This window comes from Syngnathus acus, chromosome 10, assembly GCF_901709675.1.
Source record: "Syngnathus acus chromosome 10, fSynAcu1.2, whole genome shotgun sequence".
NCBI classification, from domain to species: Eukaryota; Metazoa; Chordata; class Actinopteri; order Syngnathiformes; family Syngnathidae; genus Syngnathus; species Syngnathus acus.
Window position 1 is genome coordinate 18,476,204 of NC_051095.1, and position 25,623 is coordinate 18,501,826.

The following is a 25,623-nucleotide window of genomic DNA, read 5'->3' on the forward strand; positions in this document are numbered from 1 at the left end:
ATCTCCTGTATTCATTTCTGTGGCATCCTCCTGACATCTGGCTCGGCTCCTCTACCTTTGGATGGAACAAGACACTTAGTCAATATAGGGAGCCATATGAATATGGAGATGCTCATATGGTTGCTTACCAAATCACAGGGATTACAATATTGACACGGCCTTGAATAAACATTGTGACAAGGTCAGAATTCACGGTGCCTTTTTAAAAAAAAAAAAAATACTGTATATATTTGCACACTACGCTTTAGTACACATTTTTCTTAAGTCAAGCGCAGCATATCACGCTCCGGTAGAATGATAATATTATGAAGGGGGATTAGCATAATTCAATGGTAAACACGGTGCGTGCTTGCGTGCGTGCGGGCGTGTGTGCGTGTCAGTGTGCATGTGTATGCGCATGCATGTTCTCAGAGTGCCCTCGTGTGATTAGCTGTGCTATCAGATTGTGTCCAGCGTGGCAGATTGATGGTGATGGTGATTAAGTGTACCTAGACGTGCTACATTATGAGACTCACTCCCTTGTATAATGTGGATTCAGGAAGGCACGATTTCAGGCCACTTTATTATGGAGTTGCATTAGTAGGTAGGTTGATGTGTGTAGGTAAGTCCATAGGTTTAGTAGGGGGCAAGAGAATCAGTGACCAGAAGGTAAATAGGGAAGCTAGAAAGGTAAGGCGAGTAGTTAGGACAATCAGTAGGGCGGTGGGTGCAAAAATAGGCAAGTAACAAAGGTAGTTTGTTCGATAGGTAGGTTGTTAGGTATTTTGAACATCACATCGTTCTTGTATGAGGGAAGCTCTTATTTCAGAGTGTGCATAAAAGCAGCAACTGACTTCACTTGACGGATAGACAACATGCCAACGCCAAAGAGACATTTTTATCTTTAAAGTGTACCTGTAGAGCTCAGGACAAATATATATGGTCTATCAAGAAAAACTGTCCAAATGAAGTTTTTGGTTATGATTGTATTCAAGCAAGCTTATAAGAGCTATCCGAACCTATTTGTCGAGATGCCCTGGAGGCAGCGATGTTGCCTGAAAGAGCCACAATGCTGCGGAGTTGAGTTGTCTTGGCTCGGCCGCCTCCTCAATGCAACACTGCGGTTTCTTGGTCATATTTTGATGAATCTGAATCTCTCTCGCAATTTTCCAGCGTCAATACTGATGGAAAGTAAATCAATAATTATATCTGAGTCTTGATGTCAAATGAGGAAGCAGGCAGGGCTGACACTGATACAAAATACAACAATGCAAAAAAAGATTTACAGGCGTAGGGGAGCAACCTGGTATATCATTCAATAGTAAGTAGTAGGGGTGTAACGATTCATCGATACACATCGATTAATCGATATAATGCTCTACGATTTATTGGCACCGATGCTAAACGTAAACATCGATTTATATCGCCGTGTTTGACCTCGGACATTAGACGCGACTTTATTTTGAAATCCAGTTCATTGTTGCTTGCTTCCTCTTTCCGGGAGCAGTATGCGGCGTGTTGTGTTGTGAGCAGAGCAGGCACGTGAAAGGGGAGCCGACAACTACGCGGCTCCTGGGCTGATGCTATGGCTAGTGTCCAAGAAGACGAGGAAATTCGCTCCCCTTTGGGCTTCAAGTCATTCGTTTGGAAGCACTTTGGATTCCAAAGAAAAGATGGCTCAACGGACAATTAAAATTATTGTAAATAAATAGTTCAGTAATGCACTTTAAAGTTAATGGTATTACAAAAAAAGAAAGAGTATTCATTTTTCTTTACTTATATGAGAAAAAATATAGGAATTTGATAAAGTTCAGTGTTAAAATAAGCACTTTGTATACTACAATACTCTTGTAATTTCCTAAATAAAGAGTTTGCAGTACCTTGTTGATTTTGCATATGAATTGTTATAAATCAGGATATTGTTCTATATTTTTTATTTAAAAAAAAATAAAAAAAATAAAATCGATCGTGGAGCACTATATCGTGATGTATCGTGAATGAATCACAGCAGGCTTTAAAATATCGGCAAATATCGTATCGTGTGTCTTTGTATCGATATGATATCGTATCGTGACAAAACCCGCAATTTACACCCCTAGTAAGTAGTGGATGCAAGGGACGGCCCAGTCAAGTACTTGACGTCACATCTGTTCTCAACACGGCATTGTCTTTACAAAATTGTTCCCTTTAACCTTCAAGACTTCAATGTGAGGTTTGCTTTTATATGAAGGTGAAGTGTTTTTTTTCACTGCATGTTCTAATGAAAAGTGGGCATTACTACTTGTAATGACTTGTAAAGTCAGATTTTTTTTTTTTTATTGGCTCTCATTATCTTGTGCAGGCGGTGCTGTGAACTGGAGATTCCACAAGACAAGCCAATAACAATAAGGCCAGCAAATGCAAACAGCTGGAATTCCTGTGTGCATTCCGACTGAAAACTGATCCCAGGCACAAGTGTGGCGGCGCTGCTGTATCAACATGTCTAATCCAAGCATATAGTGCACACGGCGCTCTCATACAATATTAATACTGGCCGAGGAACTTAGTGCAGGCAGCTGCTGACAATTGATGCTCACGCTCGGCCATATGCTGCCTCTCTCTCTAGCTCGCTTCTCGGTTGTCAGTCATCTCGGCCTTCTCATGATCCTAATTCTGATGGATGTATTCCAGTGTGAAATGAGTCACCCGGGCGTGAACGCCGACCAGCCTGCGTTCACATTTGGTGAGCGCCCATGTCTGTCAAAGGAGGCCCGCACCTCTGTTATCTAATTGGAGGCCGAGCCAATGTGATTAGAGGCAACCTGAAGGGCGGACGCTGTCTTTTGGGCTAGAGGCAGGCTCAGTATGTGCGCTTGCTGCTAAGGGGTTGTCTCCAGAGTGTTTCTTCACAAACACATTTCAGGCTGCACAGTTCAGAAGTTAAATTTACTGTCCAGCATGGCAGATAGATGTATCTGCATGCAGAGCATGGTGTTATTCTCTTACTATTAACGTGGAAGGCACCATTGCTGGCCTCTTTATGTAGGTGAGTAGGTATTTAGGTTGTTTTGTTGGGCGGTGGGTATGGAGTAGGATCGATATGGAGTCAGATGAATAAGTCAATGTGGTTGGTAGGTAGGATGTAACCTGGTAGGTCGGTTGGAAAGCAGAAGGCAGGTGAGATATGTATGTAGTTCAGTCACTGGGTTGAACACTTTTTCTTATTTGTTGTTGTGCTTTCATAAACTTTCAATATCACTGATTATTTTCGAGTCATAAAATAGTCAACTACAGGTTTTCTGAAGATACAAATCACCATTTGTCTGTCTCACAAAAGGCAATTTCCCATCTAGAATAGTCATTCCCAACCAGAGGTACACATTCCCCCTGGGCCACGTAATCACATTGCAGGGGGTGCGTGTAAACATTTAATAATTTATTTTCCAGATCAATAACCTGTGGCATAGCCGTGTGTCAACTCAGTTATCTCATTAAAGTTCAGATGACTGATGAAAAGAAAACAAAACTGCTATGGTGGGTCTGAAAATTAGTCTTGTGTTCCTGACATTTAAAGTTTAAATGCCTGTTTAAAGTGGACTTATTCAAAGAAGCTCCATTTTTGTGTGTTGGTTAATTGTTGTTGTCAAAGGCGGCTTTATATATATATATATATATATATATATATATATATATATAATCAACAATAGAAAATAAGATTTTGATTAACAGAAAAATAAAATTCCCATTAATTTCGTACATTTTTAGGGTAAATAGCTGTATTGGGATATAAAGGTTGTTTTGTTTTCTAAATTGTCATTAGTTTTGTGGAAAATTATGTTATTATATACATGTAATATATGTGTTGGATGAATCGTGCATTGAGGGATGAAAGGAAACCTATATTTATGCTTGTTATTAAAAACTCTGGTGAGCTCGGTGTTGCATTTTCAGCCTTTCCGTTAAGTCGTGAGAGCAAACGGTGTAACGCGTCGAGCGGTAAGTGATGTTCGCTCTGGCGTGATGTTCATGGAGTGTACAAGTGCAGTCATGGAAGAGACTAAATGGAGAGAGGCCAGCCCCATAAAACACCGCCGCTCGATCATGTAGCAGTCTGTACTCAGTGCTCAAATGCATTGCAACAGACACAGAAAACTCAAAATCACAGCTCACACATATCAACTTGTGGGTACCAGAGCATGCGAAAAATGCTTTTTTTTAGATAGTAAAAGTAATTTAATCAATTTTTAGTTAGGAGGTTCAAAGAGCAATCCCGTCCTGAATATAATAGATGATGGTTTACACAAGGAAATACAGGGCAAGTATCAATGATTATACTGATTACAATAAAAACCAATAACTACACTAATACTTTATAGTTAATTGTTAGCAATACTGCAAGGTTCAGTACTAATGTGATACCAAGTAAATACAGGACCAGTATACAAAAATCAATAGTTCTTTTAATATCAGTGCTTTTGTGTCTTTTCCCGCAACGTTGGGTCTCAATACAACATCGTGATTCATTTGTTTGACTCAAAGATGTAGGCTGTTAAGAGTTAGCTTTCCGCACTAGCCTCCAACTACTTAGCTGCTTGCTCCAGATAGTTATGCTCACCTATGCAGTCCGAGTCTACCACGACATTGTTCCCAATTTGGCAAGAGAAACGCTCCGCTGATGTTGTTTTACAAGGCGGGCAGCAGCTTATTCCTGGGACATAAGCAGAAGTGACGTAGAACTTGCCTTGCCAATGTGGCACTGAGAGCACTTTTTTTATTTCCTTTTTTTATTTTTTATTTAGTAACTCTAAATATACAAATATAAGAGCCAAGGAAAACAAATATAGATGCAAAGAAATATATTACACAAATATGTGAAGAAGAAGCGCAGCAGGCACGCAGGCCACCAGAGGACCTCGTTACAAAATTGCAGGCCAACCACATCTGGTACTGACATCGGTATTGAATTTCTGTGAACAAAGAGTTTTCATTGCCAGTTGCTTTGACTCTTATAAGCCAACGATTGGAGTTGTTCACCTTTACGTTTGGTATATAACTGTTGATGCATCATCAAATTGGTAAATCTAATCTTTGGTATAAATTCTTAATAAAGTGATGGGCATTATCAGATATTGATTCTGTTACATATCCTGTTATCGATACTCTTTAGTTAGTGGTGAACGATACTGCAATAATTCTAATCATTTGTAAAAATGGGACCACGACTGCTTACTAATATCAGCATATTAATAAATTGCTTTCCAGACTTTTCAAATTAGTTGTGTGTAATTCCTCATTGCTAAAGTGGCATACGCCGACTGACCATGCTAACAAAGGGAAACTTTTACAGTTTCCACTGTACATTAAGACTCCTTTGGATTATAATCAACTCCTTCAACTCTCGGAAGAAAGTGCCTGTGGTTCACCCAAAACTTTTTTGCGTCGTAAATATGCGACTTTTAACGGTGCTTTACAATTTATTGTTGTGTCTCTTTTGTAGCGTTTATGAGGGAGTGCGCTATCAAGTGACGGATGTGCGAGCGTCCGCAGACAATTGCTTTCCCTTCGCTTTGAACAAGCAACATAAAAATGCCCCGCGGGGTTTTATCTTTAAAAAAAAGATAAATGTCCATGAAAATGATTACACTGGGGGAATTTGATCACAGCGGGCGTTATTATTGCCGCCTGAACTTCACTGGCTCATACATGTACATTAGAAAGAGCTCGCCGGCGGGTCAGGAGTTCAGCCGTAAATCTTTTCTAATGCACCAAAACTGTAGTAGCGCAAGAACATCAGTGTCATGTGTTATTTGCCCCCCCCCCCCCCCCCCCCCCCCCCCAAAAAAAAACAAAAACATTATTTACTAGGGCCCATGATGGCACCAGGAGCCAAAAGATCATTTGGGCTAATGGGCTGCTGCAAATGCATTCATTACTACCGCTAAATGGCTTTGATGAGGATGCTGATAAAAGTTGATGAGGAAACTTTTTCTATTTTGTAATGATGATGCATCCCCATTGCTTTCCAGCGAGCCGGAAATGACAGATCAGCTTTCACCACTTCACATGATACTACCTTAGTCCACACTTGTTAACATCTCGGCAAATAAATAATCTATCAAATATGACGTGAGCTAGGTTTCATCAAAATTCTATTTAACTTTATTATGTTCATTTCACAAATGTGAAATGATTGATTCCTGATAATGTTAGATTTTAAATAAAACGGGCAGCCAGTATCCTTTTTTCAAGTGCACTACTTATTGTAATAGGATGGTATTTTAGTTTCTGTTTACCTGTTAAATGCTCAAAATCTGTCCTAAAGTTGAACTTTCTGACTTTTGGCCACCAGGTTTTTGGTGACCGTATCTAATTCATAGACATTATGCAGTACGGTATGTGCTGTATGGGAAAAGTCAGCAGCAATACTGTTGAACCCACAATTATTAGTACATATTTGGCGACTGTACTTATAAACGTTATATTGTATCAACAGAAGTGCAGCAATTATAGCTCAACACTTGAACCTACACTTGAACTATGTGACTTGTACCGTATTTTCCGGACTATAAGTCGCTCCGGAGTACAAGTCGCCCCAGCCATAAAATGCATAATAAAGAAGAAAAAAACGCGTATAAATCGCATTTTTGGGGGAACGTTATTTGACAAAATCCAACACTAAAAACAGACATGAATAGGCAACAACAGGCTAAACGATACGGTATGCTATCGTTGCATAAACACAAACAAGGAACTGAGAGCGTGCCTGACGTAACATATTAAGTTATTCAAATAACTAACATATATATAATGTTTATCAAACCATCCGTGTCACTCCAAACCATTAAATACATCAAAATCTTCATCCTTTATGTCACTTATAAACAACGCCACTGCTGACGCCGGAAGTACATGTGGCGCTGACGTCGGACTCAGTCAGTTGCAGTTCCAATTAATAACTATAAATATAATAATATAATATAAATATAATAAATAACAAGTGTATCGAACCATCCGTGTCACTCCAAATAATCCATTGAAACTGTCGTCCTCTGTGTCACTTATAAACAACTCCACTGACTCCGGAAGTTAGTGGAAGTCAGTGGATGTCAGACTCATCGTCAGTTGCAGTTCCAATTATTCCACAGGCCTAGAGCGCCCTCATGCGGTTTAAAATGAAAATAACATGTGAAGTGATAAACTATACTAGTAAGTAAGTAATGCGTTAATGATCAAGTAATAGTGTGTTAATAATTTCACATATAAGTCGCTCCTGCTTATAAGTCGCACCCCCGGCCAAACTATGAAAAAAAAATGACTTTTAGTCCGGAAAATGGCCTAACTATCAGGCAACATGTATGCACTGACTGTAAACAAGTCATAAATGCCATTTGAACTGCATGAACAAGCAAGTTTGCATTTGGTATATATTGGTTTTAGCGAATGTGTGTTACTCTTAGCATATGGCATTGCATCAGTGGGCTGATTTAAGCAGCCTAGGGCAGATTGTCAAAATAAGACTTTGTTCGCCAATGCTTTCCAGCTTTCCTCATATGTGTGTGTGTTACCCATGGAGACCAAGTGCAGGAGAGAAAAAGTGTGCATAGGTTGGCTGCCTCCTTGACAACAACACCTCGTGAGTAAAAATCAATGTCTGCCGAGCAAACCTCACAGCCGCCGCATGCACGCAAATACGTGTTAAGGCACTATGTTCCGTGGAATGCAAGGTGGTCCGTTGTGCTGTAAACAAACATTAGCGTCTGACTTTGTTGATTTTTATTCATATATATTGATTAACATGCTATACAAGACTAAATTAAGAGTGACTACGGTAACGACAAGTGTGATTAATGATGTGTCACTTGAAAGACGTCTGTTGCATGGCTCCTCCAAAATTTTCATTAAAATTCAGCACCTGAAGCCCGTTTTGGTTAGCAACATACAACTTAATAGCATTGTCTATTATGATGAGACCAACAACAACTCTCAAGAACTGAAAGGACAGAAGAGGTCTGCCATTTTAGTTCGAAGCAAGTATGTAAGGGTCAATTTTGCCATTTCTAAGGATTTGAGTTTTTTCATCAATGATTGCAGCTGGGCCTGCCACTGGAAGCAAGCAACATTATTTTGCTCAAGGCGATTGGGTACCGTGCAAGCTCATGCGTGTTGTGTGTGTCTGTGTGTGCGCCGTGAGCTGTATTGTGTTGCCGATTGAGCGTGCAGCGCGGCCTCCAAGGACTTAGCGGCGGGTCTTCTACAACAACGGTCGTGCTGTGAGGCTTCTGGTGTGTGTTTGTGTAACGCAACATGTGCTCACGCGCACCATCTTCATTGTGCAGCATAAAAACACACCAAGCTCGGCGGTTTAAGAGTAAAGCAACGATTGGCGCTATTATTATTCTGTGCTGGCTCCGCTCTACTCTGCTGCCAAGTGCATTGCAACTGTGGGCTATCAATTCGTTGCTCTCGCCACCGGGAAAACACTTTGGAAAGCAGAAGGAGTTTCACGCTGCATGCTGCGTGCTTTTCTTCTTCCAACTCTGAACGCATTTTTTTGGGTTTGTTTGCGAGCTGTTCTCTGGCAAGGAAGAGCAAGTGCTAATGTTTGAAGTCAATCAGCAAAAAAACCATGGAGGGACTGAGGGAATGGGAAGAGGTGTGATACAGGCACCAAAATGCATATTTGTTCATTGTCGGTCATCAGCTTGAGTAACATGTTAATAATAAATGAGGCTAATGCATTCACTATACTGCAGTGCATTAAATACTTTATTTATCTGCTGTAATACACTTGGAAAGTGTGTTAAAATGTTGAATCGTCTTATTGTCCTGAATATTTTTGTATTGAATTACCTTATATTACATAGTTTATTGGCTATAATGGATTCCCAAAACTTTTTTTACTTGCGGAAAATATAATAACTGAAAGATTCATGCACGGTGTTACACATTCAGTGACCTCATCATTAGGTACACTTGCAATATCTAATGCAGTAAGGGACCGAACTGCAACTCTGAAACCAAACAAAAAAAGAAAGGAGGAAAAATTATCATTTAAATTGAATTTGAAACTACGAGATCCTTTTTAGATCTGATCAATTAAGGCGAAGGGCTACCAGTTTGATACACAATTCTGAAATAACAAGTTTGCTCAAATTATCTATAATCCTGTTCTCATATTTTCTGGAACTATTTGTTCTGTAAAAGCCATTTTTACAGCAGCAGCTGTATTGCATTGTATTAATATAATTATGAGCAAACACAGGTAAATAGGAATATGCAACACTTTATGCAAATTTTGGCCAGTGTTTGAATTTTCAAATGCTCTCTCTCACAACATTCCTAGGCAATCGCAATGCTCCATCACCACCCATCAGCTATCTATAGTAATGCATATCAATGTTGTTTTTTTAGTTTAATATTCAATTGTGACTGTGTGAAATACTTTTTTAAAATCCTAACAATTCTCATTTCAACAATTATTTATATATATATATATATATATATATATATATATATATATACATACGCGCACACACACACACACACACACACACTCGCACACAATATATACAATTGAGGTCCAATCATTGCAATCAGAGAACATAATGTACTTTTTATTTCATTATTTTATCCCTCATAGATTGATTATAATCAATTTTAAACTATGAAATGGTATTATTTCACTTTTTAAATGCACTTTTCTATTTCATTAAAATCTGATCATTCACCAATAATGAATGAACTACTTCTCTGCGAAACCCAACCATAAATGCTTTGTGCGTTATTGCCTTTGTAATGACATAATTTGTCTGTAATTGTGTAGATTTTAACTGTGTAGGTGCCAATTTTGATTGTGGGTGTGGATCTATCTATCTGTCTGTGAGTTTGTCATTCAATATTTTGTCATGCTGAATGTTGTGTTTTTTTGTTTTGTAGTTTAGATCTGATTTAATATCACACTGCTGATATTGGCCCACCTGCCAATATCTGGTGATAGCTCTTCTCTCAGGGCCTTAAGTGCTCAAACATGCTCATGAGCCCATTCAGAGCATTTAGTAGTTGTCAAAACTGAGCAATGTTTTTGGATCAGACTCCTCTGCCTCAACTCATCTATTTGTCATTCTTTTTAGCACAGTTGAAGAATTAACGACCAGGTTATTGTTGTTGTAAGAACTCCAAATTGACCTGAAATTGCAGACAATTTATTTCTAGCGTAAGCCTATGACTTTCATTTCATGGTTGTTTGAGAAAGAGAGCATCGTGAACTAATTAAATCATCACCTATCAAAGTCAGTCACCGTATCAAAAGAATAGTCATTTCTAATTGATTGCTAATGTGTTGTCCTGTATTGGATCTCTTTACAAAGAACGGACAAGCAAACAAAAAAGGTAATTTAAAAAAATATCCAATATGGATGAAGGATGTCTAGAACCTATGCAGCAATGCACAGTAAACACCCACTTTTCACTTATCACTTTTCATAGTAATTGAGCCAAATTGACCCCCCCTTGCCCCCCACTCTCCCAAGAAATGTAATTGCTGATAATAATATTTAGAAGCTCATTGTATTACAAACTGTATCCTTCATCCTCTGGCATTACTCTTACTAGAAAATGGCTCATAGATGGTTGAGTCTGGAAAAATGCTCCGGTAGTGGACATGTATGTGCAGCAAAGGCTCTCCATACCTCCTGCTAACAACCCAGGCTAAAATTAGCTCTTCCATGGCAAATAAGATTTTTCACTTGAACATATTTCTTTTGCTACCAGTTCTTACTTTCCTATGAGCCAGGGCTTAGGTGGCATCTTGTGGCAACTGAGGGCATTGCATAAAGAGGTGGGGATTCACTGTCTAGGAAGTATAATGAAATCTTGGCTTAAGAGATTTTACCACCAGTGCTGAAATAATGTGGAAGTGTAACATGTTACCTGTCTGGCCCAGACAAACAAAAGTTGGCCACGCAGGATAAATATTAACCGTTTTGTCAGTGAGCTAATTGGTAGAAAAGCACGTTTGCGGCGGTGGCGGCGGCAAGCTGTCAGAAGGGGGACGCTAAGCTGTCATCATCTGTGAGATGATCTGCCATCTGCACTCTGATAGAGGTTTTTGTATTCAGTACTTGTATTTACGTGCCGTGCATTTGCAATGAATGTCTGGATTTCTAATGTCCGCTGATGAATGCCTGTTAAATAACTCGCAGGGTTATTTCTATGGCGCAACCATTATGTAATTCTTGAAATATTGGTTACTTCACCCCCTACCCATCCCTCTGCTGAGAGGTGGCTTTAAAAGAGGGCTTACTATCTTTTCAGACAGCAATGAGAAGGTTGTGAAAATATTCTGTCAGAAATTATGATGGAATTCACAACACCATTACTTTCTTTAAAAAAATGCAGTCTCTTGAAATTGTCAGCTCGCTTTGAGTAAATGAACCACCTTCAAACTCACCCAGGGCAAGGTTGTTCTGATGAGCCCCAATTCCATTGAGTAGAACTTGCACACACACACACACGTACGCATGCACACACACACGCACACATACACGCACACACACACACACACACATTTTTCCATTGGTACCCTCTGGTGAGTAAAGTATATTGCCATGTTACAATGGAACAATCCAAAAATGATGGAGTTTGTGGAGTTAACCCATTTTCTGGATAACGTGACTGAAGCCCCTATCCCACTGATCAGCGAACAATTGCAAGTCTCTTCGAAGCCAGCTAATGTGGCGTTCACATCAGGGTTCTCTCACGGTCTTAAATGTTCAGAAAACCTTTGCCAAACATTTCCCAACAGTTTTAGTGTTTTTTCTTATCGCAAGGACATTTTGAATGTGTACAAAATTCCCTTGCGACAAGAAAAGTACAGACCAACGTCTGTCAGGCCGTTTTGCAAAGATTTGGGCCCCATTAATGAACCCTGTTGAGAACGGAACATTCGCTGCCTTTTTGAGAACACTTGCCATTTTTCGCCATTTAGTAGGATAGGGGCCAAACACCCTACATACTATCTACCTATTAACCTCACGCCTTATGACTTACTGAAAGACGAATTTTGCAGTTTTGCCTTATCATATGTATATATGTTTTTGGTTGTATTAGTCTGATTTGCTTTTATTTCCACCTGAGTGAACAAACCACTGAGATCGCTGCTTATTAGCCAAGGAAGTCTGTGCCATTTTATTGATTGAACAGACTGCAGATAAAGAACCTACCTTCCCCAAAAGAGTTTAATCCTGGAAGTCATCCATTATTCACCACATTTAAACCAAATTCTAAAAGGGCTTTTTATCATACGCTTTCAGGCATCCCGAGCGAGTTTTCTTTCAGAGATCATGTTGTGCGCATACAAAGATTAAATAGTAGCAGGAATGGTATGCACACACCATTTTGTGTTTGCCGAAGGCCAAGGCAGTCTTAGCAAATGGCCTTTCAGTTCCATTAGTGGCGGCATCAGTCTCTTAATGGAGAGCAAAATGGCACAGGACCTTTTGCGGTACTTACACAATGAACATAAAGTCTTTCATGACGTGCGTTCAGCCTAATGGCTGCAAAGCGACTTTTGCGACGGAACATTATACCGGGTGATATGCAAGGGCTCTCAATGCTTGAATTTATGCTCATTTAAAATGAATGTCACAGGAACCCAATAGGCCTTGCTGTCAAAAAGTGGCACCATTGTGGCAAAATGTGAATCACACAATGACAGGGGACCTGTCTGTTACTGTTCTGACGCTTCATTCATCGACCACTCTTGGGGAATCTTAGCCGGATATTTGCAGCGGCAGAGCAGCGGCTGAGTGATTAGAGGTGGGCCAACTTTTGTGCTCAAGCGCCACATTTAATTTTTTTAAAAGAAACAGATGCACCAGGTTATTTTTAGGTGATCAAACTGACCAACCGAACTCCCATTCTCTACATTCTCCCTACGTTCGACCAACCAAATAACTGACCGGCTAGCTGTACATACAGACTAACTTTACCTCACTACCTATTGATGGATTGACTGACATTCTTGTGTACAGTGCCTCCCTTAAAATAGTGCTAAACATTAACCCTGGCCTGAAATCCTAATTTGACTGAGACAAACACATCCCTTAAGACGTGTGCGCCCCTTCAAATTATTGAAAGTGATATTATTACGGTGTCATTATTAAAAAGTAGCATTTTGCATTGGCATGCAACTTTTTGATACATTTTCTGCCTCGCAAATGTATCCCTTTTATAGCTTTAGTTAATGACTTTGCATCTGAATCATCATGGCTAAACAGCAATTTTGTCTTGCTAAATGTCTGTCATTTAAGTTATCTTCTTTTTCTGTTATTACAGTCAGTAGAGTCTTGTTTCTGGGCATATTTCCGTTGATATTTCAACACAATTCTCTCCATCAACATAGCAGTTAGGCTCCAGGTGAAGTAATTCCCTCATCTATTTGTCCCTCTACTTTGCTGCATTAGAATTGATGCAACCCACTCAAACAACAACCTAGGAACTCAACTTTTCAATTTAACTATACAGCCCTCTCCTAACCGTAATTCCAAAGCATATCCCAGGCTTGAAAGCCGAAATTGAAACCCCAACCCTTGTTTGAAACCCTTATCCAGAAGTACAGACCCAAGTTTGGAACCCTAAACCAGGGTCAAAACTCTAATATAAAACCCTAACTGGCTTGAAACTCTAATTTGAAACAGTAACCCATGACTTGAAACCCTAATTTGAACCCTTAACCATGAGACCATGATTTGAAACACTGATGCTTGTTTCAATTTCCTAACAAGGCTTGATACCTTGATTTGAAGCCCTAACTAAGGCTTGAAAAAATTACAGTATTGGCTTGAGCCCCGAACCCTGGCTTGAAACCGTATTTTGAAATGCTGACTCCTGTATGAAACTTGAACCCGAGCTTGATATCCTAACTTGTACCCCTCACATCCAAATGGTTACTGAATCCTTGTTTCCAGACATATTTCCCTTGATATTTCACCCTAATTAAGTAGCACTTAAGATCCAGGTGAGCTAATTCCATCATCTATGCCTCCTCCTCCTTTTCTTACTGTCCTGCTACCTAACATCAAGTTTCTGCTGGAGGACATGCTGATGGAAAATGCAATCCAGTTAAAATTAAAAAAAAAAAAAAAAAAAAGCTTTGCTACAGGGCCAGAGTTGAAGCAACAGTTGACACTGATCCACATTTCTATTAGCCTGCTTAGCACTTTTCTAATAGGACTCTCCGTCTGGACCGGGAAGATGAGTGGGGCATCTCAAGTTCATCGTCATTGCCTTGTGTGTTTACCAGCGGTGGAAACAAGCACACTTGCACTCTGCTGTGTCATCTCAGATGTTCACAACCAACATTGGGCATTAGATAAGACATCAACCACCGACCACCGATCATGTCTAAAGCCATATTGAATTGGTTTGAAACCCTAATTTATGACCTCAACTTGAAACCTTAATCTGATCTTTTGAAAATGTTTTAAATTTGGAATCCCTGAACGGAACCCCCAACCTAGGCTTTAGACCACTCGATTAAATCTGTAATTTAAATCCATTACCTGGCATCTTGAAAAGATAACCCTGGTTTTGAATGCAATTTTGAACCCTCACCAGTTTGAAAGCCCGACCCTTAGTTGAACTCCTTCTTTGAAACATGAACCCTGGCTTCTTCAGCACAGAGTAAATATTACTATTCAACTCTTAAGCTCTCTATTTTTACATTGAAACCTCAGAAATATGAACTTTGGATTGTGAAGTTTTGTTACATTGAATAAGTGTCTTAACTGTGCAGAAAGACGCCTTTGCAAATGCCTTCAACAAAAATGGCACAGGCATTCAACTCACTTCTCACCAGCATCACCACTAACTACTTTAACTGCTAGACAGTCTCACCAAATTTTCACGCATCCTCGAAAAACTCAGAATGGCCGGTTGGGAACGTGTAAGGTAAAACGAAAGCAGAACATAAATACATTTGCAAGTACAGTATTTTTTTGTTCCTTCCATCTTTAATTGGCAATCAAAATTGAAAAAATGGCTCGTTAGTTTTTACTTATTTATTTTTTTAATCTGACACAAAAAAACTTTGAAACCACAGCCTATATTTGAAAACCATATTATTCTTTTATCCATTCATTTCAAATGGATTAAGATGAACAGTTTAAATAAAAAAATAAATAATGTTTCTGCCTGTATGTCAAATTTGAAAGGTTTTATTAAAGAAACAATCTCAACAAATATAGTACCGTAATGTCTGGAGTGTCGTTCTGTCTCTTCTTTGTGTCAATTATACGGCACTATTTGGCTGGCGGACGGACATGCGGTCAACACACCACTCTTCTCCCCAGTGACCATATGTCTGGTCACATATCCCTGCGCCCAGCAAAGCGGTGCCGCACAACAGCGGTCCACAGCCCTTTTACGAGTGTATAAGTGTATACTCATCACAGAAATCACGAAAAATCCATAGATACGCCACATCGAACGACAAGCCGCAGAATTCAAAGCTTGTGCAAAAGGTAGTGGCTTATAGTCCGGAAATTACGGTAGTTGAAGTTACATAGGCCAGGTCTGATTAGACTGCCATGGGAACACTGAAATGTCCACATAATGTCCACATAGTTGTACTGGAAGCAGTGCAGCCAAGAGAAACACTAAGAAATTAAAAGGCTGATGGGAATAAATTGATACAACTTAATTGAACAAATATCAGAAATTTGTTGGCACTACTGCGTAAACCTGACCATGTAAAGCCAAAAATGTAATTATTAAAAGTCAAACTTTTTTCAGTTTAATTAAAATAATAAAAATATCAATGATCAGCTCCTTTTAAATGGAGTGATTTTTGATTTTCATTGAAAATGGAAAGAACAATGATACACAGATTATTCCGGGTATGACTCGAACTCGGAAAGACGACCCTCTTCCCATTTGTGGCTCATTGGAGCAAATCACATTTGTCAGCATCGTGCGGCTTTTTTTACCTGTTTAAACGGGCCGAGATGGATAGATTATCACCGCCCGCCATTGGAGGGGGGCCAATTCCACAGCTTTGTGTGAAATTGGAAAACCTGTTCTCACCGAGTGAGAGCTAATGGATGTTCTGGTCATTAGTTATCTGAGAGTCTTTTCCGGCAGTAATCAAACGTGAAGCATGGCGTTAAGCGGCCGTAAAAGAAGCAGATGCCTCACTAACTGACCTTCTGTTGGACAAAAAAACGAATGTTAGGGATGCCCTGCGTGGACTTACCATCCTTTTTTTTGCCACGCTTGCATCTTGTTTCAGTGTAATGTCTCTTGGATGTATTTACTTGATTTGAGGTCGGACAGGTGGCTGTTTCCACCGTGTGCCCATTTGCTCGCTCTCTGTGGCAAATTGATAATGTAGTACGCGCGGGACATCATGGTTTGGCGATTCAAACCTCAGTTAAAAAAACATGTTCATGTTGACGTAATTAAAGTTTCTTCATTAAATTCAAATCAGCACTTGTAGTCCTTCACATAGACCCCACGTCCTCAAATCCAACAGATGCCTTAAACTTTGATTAACATTTGAAACACGAGTAAGTGACTCAAATAAGGATTTTCAACCTTGGGTTCAATTTGAAAGTAGGATTAGGGCTTTCAAAGGTGAATGAAGTCTGACCAGGGTTAGTGTTCAGAATTAGAGGGTTAGGGTTTTAAAGTAGGGTTTCAAGTATGGGTTAAGGTTTTGGACATCAGTCAGGGTTGTGAATTAAGGTTTCAAAACATCTAGGGGGTTTTAATTAGTCGCCACACTGAAATAAAAAATGAATGCTTTGACTGATGTCTAACATTTCTCCTCCTCCTTCTCTCTCTCCAGGCGACCATCTGTCCAGTCCTCAGGGTCCACCCCCACTACCGCCGGCACCCCCACCGCCACCCCACAAGCAGCACCCCTCCATCACATCCCTGAGTCGCAGCTCGCTGGCCAACCACAGGGCCGCGAGCCCGCCGCCCGCTGCCGGCCTGGCGGCCGATTTGCAGAGCACGGCGGAATGCGTCCAGCTGCAGGACAGCTGGGTGCTGGGCAGCAATGTGGCCCTGGAGAGCCGGTAAGTGGAGCGGTGCGCTTCCCAGCATGCATTGCTCGCTTGCTTGCCGTGGTTACGCTAATATCCCGCCGTGGGTTAGGATAGCATGTCCTGTAGTGATAATCTGTGGAAGAGCAGCAGTGCTGTCCTATTAATTATTCTGTTATCTTGACAATCATACTCACCAGGACTTTGGACTAAGCAGCCTCATTTGCATAACCGGGTTCAGGGCTTCAAAATTGCTTTTCAAATTAGGGTTTCAAGCCTGGGTCAGTGCTTCAAGTTAGGCTTTAAAAACAAGGTTGGAAAAGAGAAGAGTTTCAAATTTAGGGTTCAGGGTTTCAAACTGGATTCAATAAGACTTAAAGTTATGGTTTCATGACAGAGTTAGGGTTTTTAAACCAGGGTTTGAACCAAGGATTTAGGTTTCAAATTATGGCCTAAATTGAGGGTTTGGGTTTCAAAGTAGGTTTCAAGGCATTTCAAATATGTGTTAAGGTCTTAAATATGGTTTGAAGCCATGGCTAAGCTTCGAACATGTGATGTGGTTGTTGATTGCATCTTCATGTTCACACCTGGGCGGCACCCTGGCAAAGTTCGCTTTGAACAAGCTCCCTTGTCTTGCGCCTGACTCAGTGTGATTCACACCAGCCTCCGTCTCACCATTGACATGAAAGAACTTGTTCTCGGGAGAATTGAGTAGGATTTGGTGCAAATGATCAACACGAATGGTGTTGCCCTTGATCACGCCTGGACCCGTAACGGAGGCCTCACGGTAAGGTGGCTAAAATCGTGCAATGTTCCAGAGATGCATTTATCAAACAAGGGATACAAATTAGAGTTGTACACCTGATTTGAGGTTTCAAATCAAGAAAAGAAATTTAGGTTTTCAAATAAGGGATAGGACTTAATACGTATTTGGGTTTCACACCACATTTATTTAGACTTTTAAATAAATTGGGTTTTTTTATTGCATATTTTCACATTTTTTTATTGCATAATTTCAAATCATAGTTGCAAGACTCTTCTAGGGTTGTAAAATATATTTAAGACTTCAAATGAAGGCTTCAGGTCAAAAATGCAGTTTTAAAGTTTAAAGTCATGGTTTCGGGCATGAGCTTGGTTGCAAGCGTTTCAAGCTCAATTCATACATTGTGGGTCACTTGTGTTGTGAGTTCACTTAACAAACTCTCTAATCTGACTTGGAAGAGTTTTACCTCATATCTATAAGAGAATTCAGTTGGATTTTGTACAAAATATCATTTAGCATGCGGAATAAACCCGAGCCTCCAAGTCAAAATGTCAAGTCAAGTCAAGTCAAGTTTATTTGTATAGCCCTAAATCACAAGCAGTCTCAAAGGGCTTCACATAGACAAAAATTGACAATTATTCTCAAAGCATCCCCTGGTCTTAAGCTCCCAAAAGGGCAAGGAAAAACTCAAAAAAAAAAAAAAAAGAAGAACTCACTGTAAGGGGGTACAAGCGCACAACATTTATCAGGCCGGCGACACCGTTTGCGATACATTTGTGACACAATAATGGCGTGATGGAGTGCAGCCTGTAAAGCAGACACTTTAATTCTTCAAATCCTGCGGTGAAGCATCATTTTATTCACTGTGCGCCCATTTCTCTTTCTGAGCTTTTTTTACGAGCGCCGCTAAAACATCATTGTTTATTTTTTATCTTCCTCCATTTCCCATTATTTTCCGAACAGAGCGGCAGTTGCATGGCTTTGTCTGCAATGTGTTGCAGAGTTTGTGCCCTTGTGGAATTTTAGGAGAAAAGTGGACCTAAAAATGCTTTAAAATGTAGGTTTCAACTCAGGGGTAGAGATTCAAACAACGGTTAGGGTTTTCAATTGATGGTTTCAAGGCTGGTTTAGCAAGAGGAAAGTTAGAAATTTGGAATTAGAGTTTCAAAGCTGGCTAAGGATTTTAAAATAGGGTTTTAAATTCTAATTTCAACCCTGGGTTTGCATTTAAAGACAAGTCTCCACGTTACTGTATCAATTTCAGGTTTCAAACGAGGGTGACATACAAAATAAGGCTTCTGGTTTCAAGCCTTGGCCATGATTTCAAAGTAGAATCTACGATGAGAGTTTCAAGTCAAGTTTAAGGTTTAAAAGTGGTGTTTCAAATCGTGGTTTTAATCCTTGGTTAGGACTTCAAGTAAGGGTTTCAAAAGAACAGTTAATGTTTCAAGTTACAATTTAAAATCAGTAGTTAAGGCTTCAAGTTTAAAATTAGGGTTAATGTTGTGTGAGTTTTAACCAAGGACAAGGCTTTTAAAGTGGGATATATAGCCCGATTTAAGGTTTCAATTAAGGATTTCATGCCAGACTGAGGGTTGAAAATTAGGGATTCAAATTAAGGTTAGGGTTTCAAGTTAGGGTTTCAAAGTGCGTATTAAGGTTTGGAGTTAGGTTTTAAAATTAGGATTTTGATTTCAGACAATGTTTTTAAATTAGGATTCTGATTTTAGACAATGATCAGGGTTTCAAGTCTGGGTTTAGGTATGAAACAAGGGTTATGGTTTCCAATTAGTTTGAAATTTGGGTTTAAAGTCTGGGTAAGTGTTTCAAAGTATGGTTTGAAATCAGAGTTTCAAGCCTGCTTTAAAGGAGCATTCAAAATGTCAATTTCATCCCCAGGTTAAGGGTTTGAAATCCCCATTATGATTTCAATAAGGGTTTCAAATTAGTGTTTCAAAAAACCGAAAAGGTTTGTGTGTCGAAAATAAGTCTTAGGGTTTGAAACTTACGAAAGGTTTGAAATCGAAATTTTGAGCAAGGGTTAATTTTTCAAACAAGTGTTAGAGCCTCAAAGTTAGATTTAAGCCAGGGATAGTGCTTAAAGTTAGAGTTTCAGTAACTGGTCAGGGTCTTGCTTGGTGAGGGACCACTGGGAATGCAACTTCACTTGCGCTAAAGCATTGCAGTGCAACCACGGTGAGATTTCACCTTCTCGTTGATTGGTCCAATAATATTGAGCTGCTTGCAGCTTGTGTTTAATTAACACATTTAGACCAACACTTCATTCATTAGCGCTAATTGACGCAGTGCTGCTAAGTGCTTTTTGCAACTTGAGCTTTTTGTTAACATGGCACAGGCGGGCTTCCCTTTTAAACCCCATTGGGTCCTGCCCACCCCACCGGTAGCCAATTGATGTGGACTCGGTTAATGGTGATGTATGGCTACTGGGATGATATCGTACTTGCACACATAATGCTTCATAGAGGAAGTTGAAGGTTATTGTAAGACACTAACCTGGACTTGAAACCCTAACCGGACTACTTTGAAGTCCAGGTTTGAAACCCTACTATGAAACAACCTAATTTGAAACACTAACCCTGCACATACAGTTGGGTTTACAAGAACCCAAAACTTGGCTTGACGCCCTAATTTAAAACACTAAGCACACTAACCCAGGTTTGACACCTATAAACTCCAACTCTTGTTTGAGACTCTAATCCAGGCTTGAAGTCCTAATATAAAATAATTAGAAAACCTAACCTCTGCTTCAAACCGTATTGTAAAATTCAAACTTGAAACCCTGATGCCATCTTAAGACATCATTTGAAACCCTAAACCTGGCAGTATTTGAAAACATAAACCATGTTTGAAACCTTGTTTAAATCTAAACTTCAACCCCTTAGTTTGACTGGAAACCTTTATTTAAAATCCTAACCTCTGCCACAAAACTCTAACCCATGATTGAATGCCTTCTTGAAACCCTAGCCCTGAATTAAAACCCAAACCTGAAACCCTAACCCCGTCTAAATTGGAAACTTTATTTGCAAAGTTCACATTGGCTTCTTACCATATGAAACCCTACCTTGAAGCCCAAACTGGAAACCCTAACCTTGTCTTAATTGGAAACCCTAAATGTAAAAACATAACCCTGTCTTGGAACCCTAATTTGAAAACCTAATCCTGTCTTGATACTAGTGACATGAGTAGAGGTTGTGTCATGTCTGGCAACCACTGCAGATACGGACTTGACCTGCTGTGAAACACATACTTAGTCTTCATCTTGCTCTAAATCTCTTAAATGGAAACTGGAAGCAATCACGCACTCCCCGAAAGATTCACAAGGCGCTCCCGACTTTACAAGCATTGTTGTGCTTCTTCTCCCAGCCTACCTTTCCTCATTCCACCAGCGGGCCAATCCACTTTATCTGTACTTGTAATCTGTCGCCCTCGCACTCTGCAAAATAAGAGGTGATGGCTTCACCTACAGCCTTTGGCCAAACTCGGCACAGTTGTCTTGCTTAATCACTTTGAAACTATATCAGCAGTCTTTCTATTGGCCTGCAGTCATGCTACAAATCCCTGTTGCTGTTAAGAGTGGCAGAAAGAGACAAAACAAGCAAGTTTCCACACAAGAAGACAGAGGTTTTGGTGATCTTGAACTCATCAGAGAGTGTACCTTTTGCATATGACGGTTGGACTCCAGAGTGTCTGACACGTGCTATCACCCTCATTTCATTCAAAGACAGGAAGTATGAAGTTAACATGCTCTTTACTGTCTCAATATAGAGCTGTCGTTGTTTTTTTTCTACTTTTATACCATATACACAAATAGGTTAGTGCGCAATCTTTTATTTTGAGATTTTTTTATTGGGATGTGACATACATGGCAAAATAGGGTTTCAACTGCCGTGTTCGGATTTCGAGTTCATCAGAATCAGCTTTATGGACCAAGTTTATGCATGCCAAACAGGGAATCCACCTTTTAAGAAAATATCAGCGCTTTATTTAAAAGTTTTATATTTGGGTTACAATTTCCAAGCTTTGATTAGGGTTATAAACAAAGGTTAAGATTTTTGCATCTCACAAATGTTGTTTTACCTTTTTACTTTTATGTTTCTAAAGACCAAAGCCCTTGTATTAGGGTTCAGTGTACCTTAATTTCTATGTTTCCATTGTAAGCATCTGGTACAGCATGTGTACACCGCATAGAGTATTTCACAAGCTTCTCTTCTTATGGCTTGAATACCATCTGAAGGTTGTTCACAATTGTTTTGTCGAAGCGTTCATGCGTGCAACGAAAGAAAGGCGTTCTCCATTGACAATGTCGCCCATGTGGAATTGATCGAGAGCGTGTCGGAGGGGGCTTTGCTACCTTGTGGGAGGTCGTAAGTGGTGACGATCCTTGGGACGCGCTCAGCTTTTATGTTGACCGAGAGCGATGCTGAAAAGAAACAAATATTGAGTTAAATCATTTTATAAGAAAGAATAACATTAACAGTTTGTGTTCTTTTTAGGAAATGAGCGATGCAGACAAGTGCAATATGTTTATAATTAAATACTACACGATTATACCTTTCCTGATTTTTTTTTTCCAGCTTTTCTTATTCGGAAAGCGCAACATTGATTGTTTTCTTTTTTAGGAAATGAAGATACTGTGTCACTATGCTACAACTGTAGTTTTTTGTTGTGTTTCACAAAGCTCCAGCCACGTAATTCTGTTGCTAGCTAAGAGCTAGCGTCAGAGTTGCGGATTACCCTTTAGGACGACTTCAATTGGTTTTGTTTTGATTGTTTTTCTTGTGCAGCTTAGGCATGGACAAATCCACCCACTCGCTTGTTCCGTCTTTTGTGACTGGTTTTCAAATGTCAAGTTGATGGCAAGCTGTGTCACCGGCAAAGCGCCACTGGCCTTTTCTTCCCATACCGTCATCCCAATAGGACGGACAACCATGCAGGTCCCAGTCTCTTAAACTTGTGACCATTCATCGGTTTACGCGGCTGTCCTTTTGCCTTCGCCGCTGGTCGGATTAGCATAGCGATGCGCCATGTTGCGTCAAGCCAGCACTAATCAATTGATGTGCAGTGGTGCTTGTTCGTTGTGTCCGACAGCGTTTTATTTTCAGTGTATCCTTTTTAAATGAACACAAACAGAAAGGATTGGAACTTTTTTTTATACTTTTGACATTAGCATTAAACAAAGGTGATGTGATTTTTTTCATATTGAGGCGTGGACATTCAGCAGAGTACGCCACTTTCAAAGCAGTATACTGTAGATTTGCTGGTTCAAATCTCAGGCAGCACCTGTCAGATTTGTCACTACAGACCCATTAGGTTGACTCATTAAAAGTTTAGATTTTCAATGTTTATTTTGTTCAATGATTAGGTGCTTTTGATATTTAAAAATGAAAGTAAAATCGAGGACAATACCAACACCACACTGGGAAGGAAAAAATACTGCATCCCACTTTATCACCGAGTGAAGGGGCTGTGTCCCTACAGTTGGAGAGAGGCATCGTAAAAGAAAAAAAAAACAGTTAAGTTATTTCTGCATATAAATCAATACATTCTCCCCTTTGTTTTTTTGTATCATCCAAGTGGTATTGCCCAAGTTACATAAGAATATTTTAGTGCCCTTTTCTTGGTTTCAAAAGCAATTTTTCCGAAAGTGACAGAAAAACATATTGCGCTAACTTTGCGGTAAAAACTTGCACACACACAGAGAATACACTGATACATTTTAGGTCGAGTGGGAAAAACATTTTTTGTCAGTCCTAATCATTGTCACTGATTATGACGGGCAAGTGCGTGCTGGAGACTCCGCCGCTTCACCTGTACAAAGAACTGGAAAAAAAAACAACTCCAAAATGACCTTTACACTCACAGGATTATGACATTGAGTTTCCCAAACCTGCCCTACTTCCAGCATGTGGCTATTTCTATCACTAACATGAATCAAGCTGAAATTCAGACCCTAATCTTTTTTTTCTACCGAAAAACGGTGCCGATCGACTGAATATAGATCTAACACAGCCATTTACATGAGGTGGGAAAATGTAATTACAGTGGTTAACCAACCTGAGTTTCACAGACAAGCTGGGTGAGACCCGCTTCATGCCCACCCATTGAAAACCGCTTCTTAAATATCTATTTCGGTGAGAAACGATTGAATTGCAGTTGACGAACGATGATTGATAAAGTGATTGAATTAATCATGACATACAGTACATGTGGTGGCTAGCAGTCAGTTAGCTGGACACCAACACTACAGTGTACATCTGTACTCGCCAATCTATCTTCCTTCAAGCTATCTTTTGATCACAAATAACAAAACCATGGCAGCTAGGAGTGGTTAATCCCAGAGGCTAAAGCTGCACTTTACATTTGTATTCAGTTGCCATTCTTACGTCCAGCCACCTTTTGATCACAGGGGACAAACATATGGTGGCAAGCCAGATAGAGGTTGGCACTGGAAGCTAACTTCATCTACATCATTATTACTCTGTGAACAGATGAACTACAAATGCACCACGGAAGCTCCACATCACAGTCCTTTTGTCACAAAAGCTTTCCTTTCCAGCCAATAATAATGAGAACAACACCTCCCACCTACTTACCTGGAACATTGTCATTCCAGGAGTGATGCACACTAACCTTTAAACGGAATTCCCCCCCGCCATATGTGTGTCGACAGCTTGCGTTGATCAGGGGGCCGGCCAAGGAATGCCAGACGGGTCCAAAGTGTGACATTTGTTCTCCGCGCTCCAGCATTGATCACAATATGTAGCGCATGCATGAGATGGTTCGAGGTTCATCCCATGTCCTACTTTCCAGAAAAAAAGACTATCAATTGGAGCAGTAAGGCAGTCTTTCTGTGTGTTTGAGAGTCACGGCTCATAGTGTGGATTTTAGACGATGCCTCTAATTGACTGCGCTAATGCTCTTTGAGTGCTGATTCTTGTCAGATTTAAACCGGGAAATTTATAGACTTTACAGATGCTGGGTAAATAATTGCTGAGCAAATGTATGACTTTGTTGGTTAGTCTATAAATTATCAGTGTCCATGGCAACCCACCATCCTCTATACTACGACAGGCTGCTAAAAGTCAACATAAAGCAAAAAAACGTAGAGTGAGAAAGGAGGTTGAATTTTATACAATCATTCAAGTGGTTGCAGTAGTGACCATGATTTGAATAATTTTTACTTGTTGCATTCAGAATCAATGGAGAGAATTTGCTCAGCGTCAGTTTACAAAAATTAATTACTGCTATTAAATACTGTTGTATTTTGAAGTGCGCATCATCAGCTTTTGTCGTGTAGTACTGAAACATCTCTATTTTAGAGAGGCCACTCATGAAAGAGAGCTATGGCAGCTGTGGTGAAAATAATTGGAACCATGAGTTTCTCAGGGAATTTATTTTTTACTTTCAGGTCATTCTATTCAATTCTGAGGCGCGACAGTGAAGAAGTTAGTCAACAGGCAGTCACGACCATGACTCAATGCTAATTGGCTAGCTGATAATGCCAAAAATGCTACTGCTTTACTCTTATGGGGCAATTCCTTGCAGCTCAGTGCTATTTTGTATTTTTTGTGTAGCGCACTGATTTTAAGCGGCACTCCATAGCAGCGAGAAGCGCAAAAGCCTGAAAAAAATAACAGTGCGAGAGAAATGAATGATAATTCATTTGAAGGGTGAAAAAAAGCCAGAAAAAGCACAGAATTTAATTGGAGGTAATGCAGAAGCGTGCAAAGGTAGCAGAGTGGAACGGCATAAAGCCTAAACAACATGCCTCATGAAGCTGATAGTGGCAGGAAAGCCTTGAAAAAGAAGCAGACAACCTGGAAGTGGTAAAGAAAA

General features: G+C 39.9%; 1 protein-coding gene across 3 annotated transcripts in view; it reads left to right on the plus strand.

Moving 5' to 3' along the window:
- The window catches only part of si:dkey-237h12.3 (teneurin-3), a 211,684-nt gene that overhangs the window by 87,985 nt on the left and 98,076 nt on the right, over positions 1 to 25,623 (plus strand). For all 3 annotated transcript variants that reach the window (XM_037262186.1, XM_037262187.1, XM_037262188.1), the window contains exon 4: positions 16,805 to 17,036. In XM_037262186.1, coding sequence (XP_037118081.1) covers positions 16,805 to 17,036 — 232 coding nt within the window. The remainder of the gene's footprint in view (positions 1 to 16,804; positions 17,037 to 25,623) is intronic.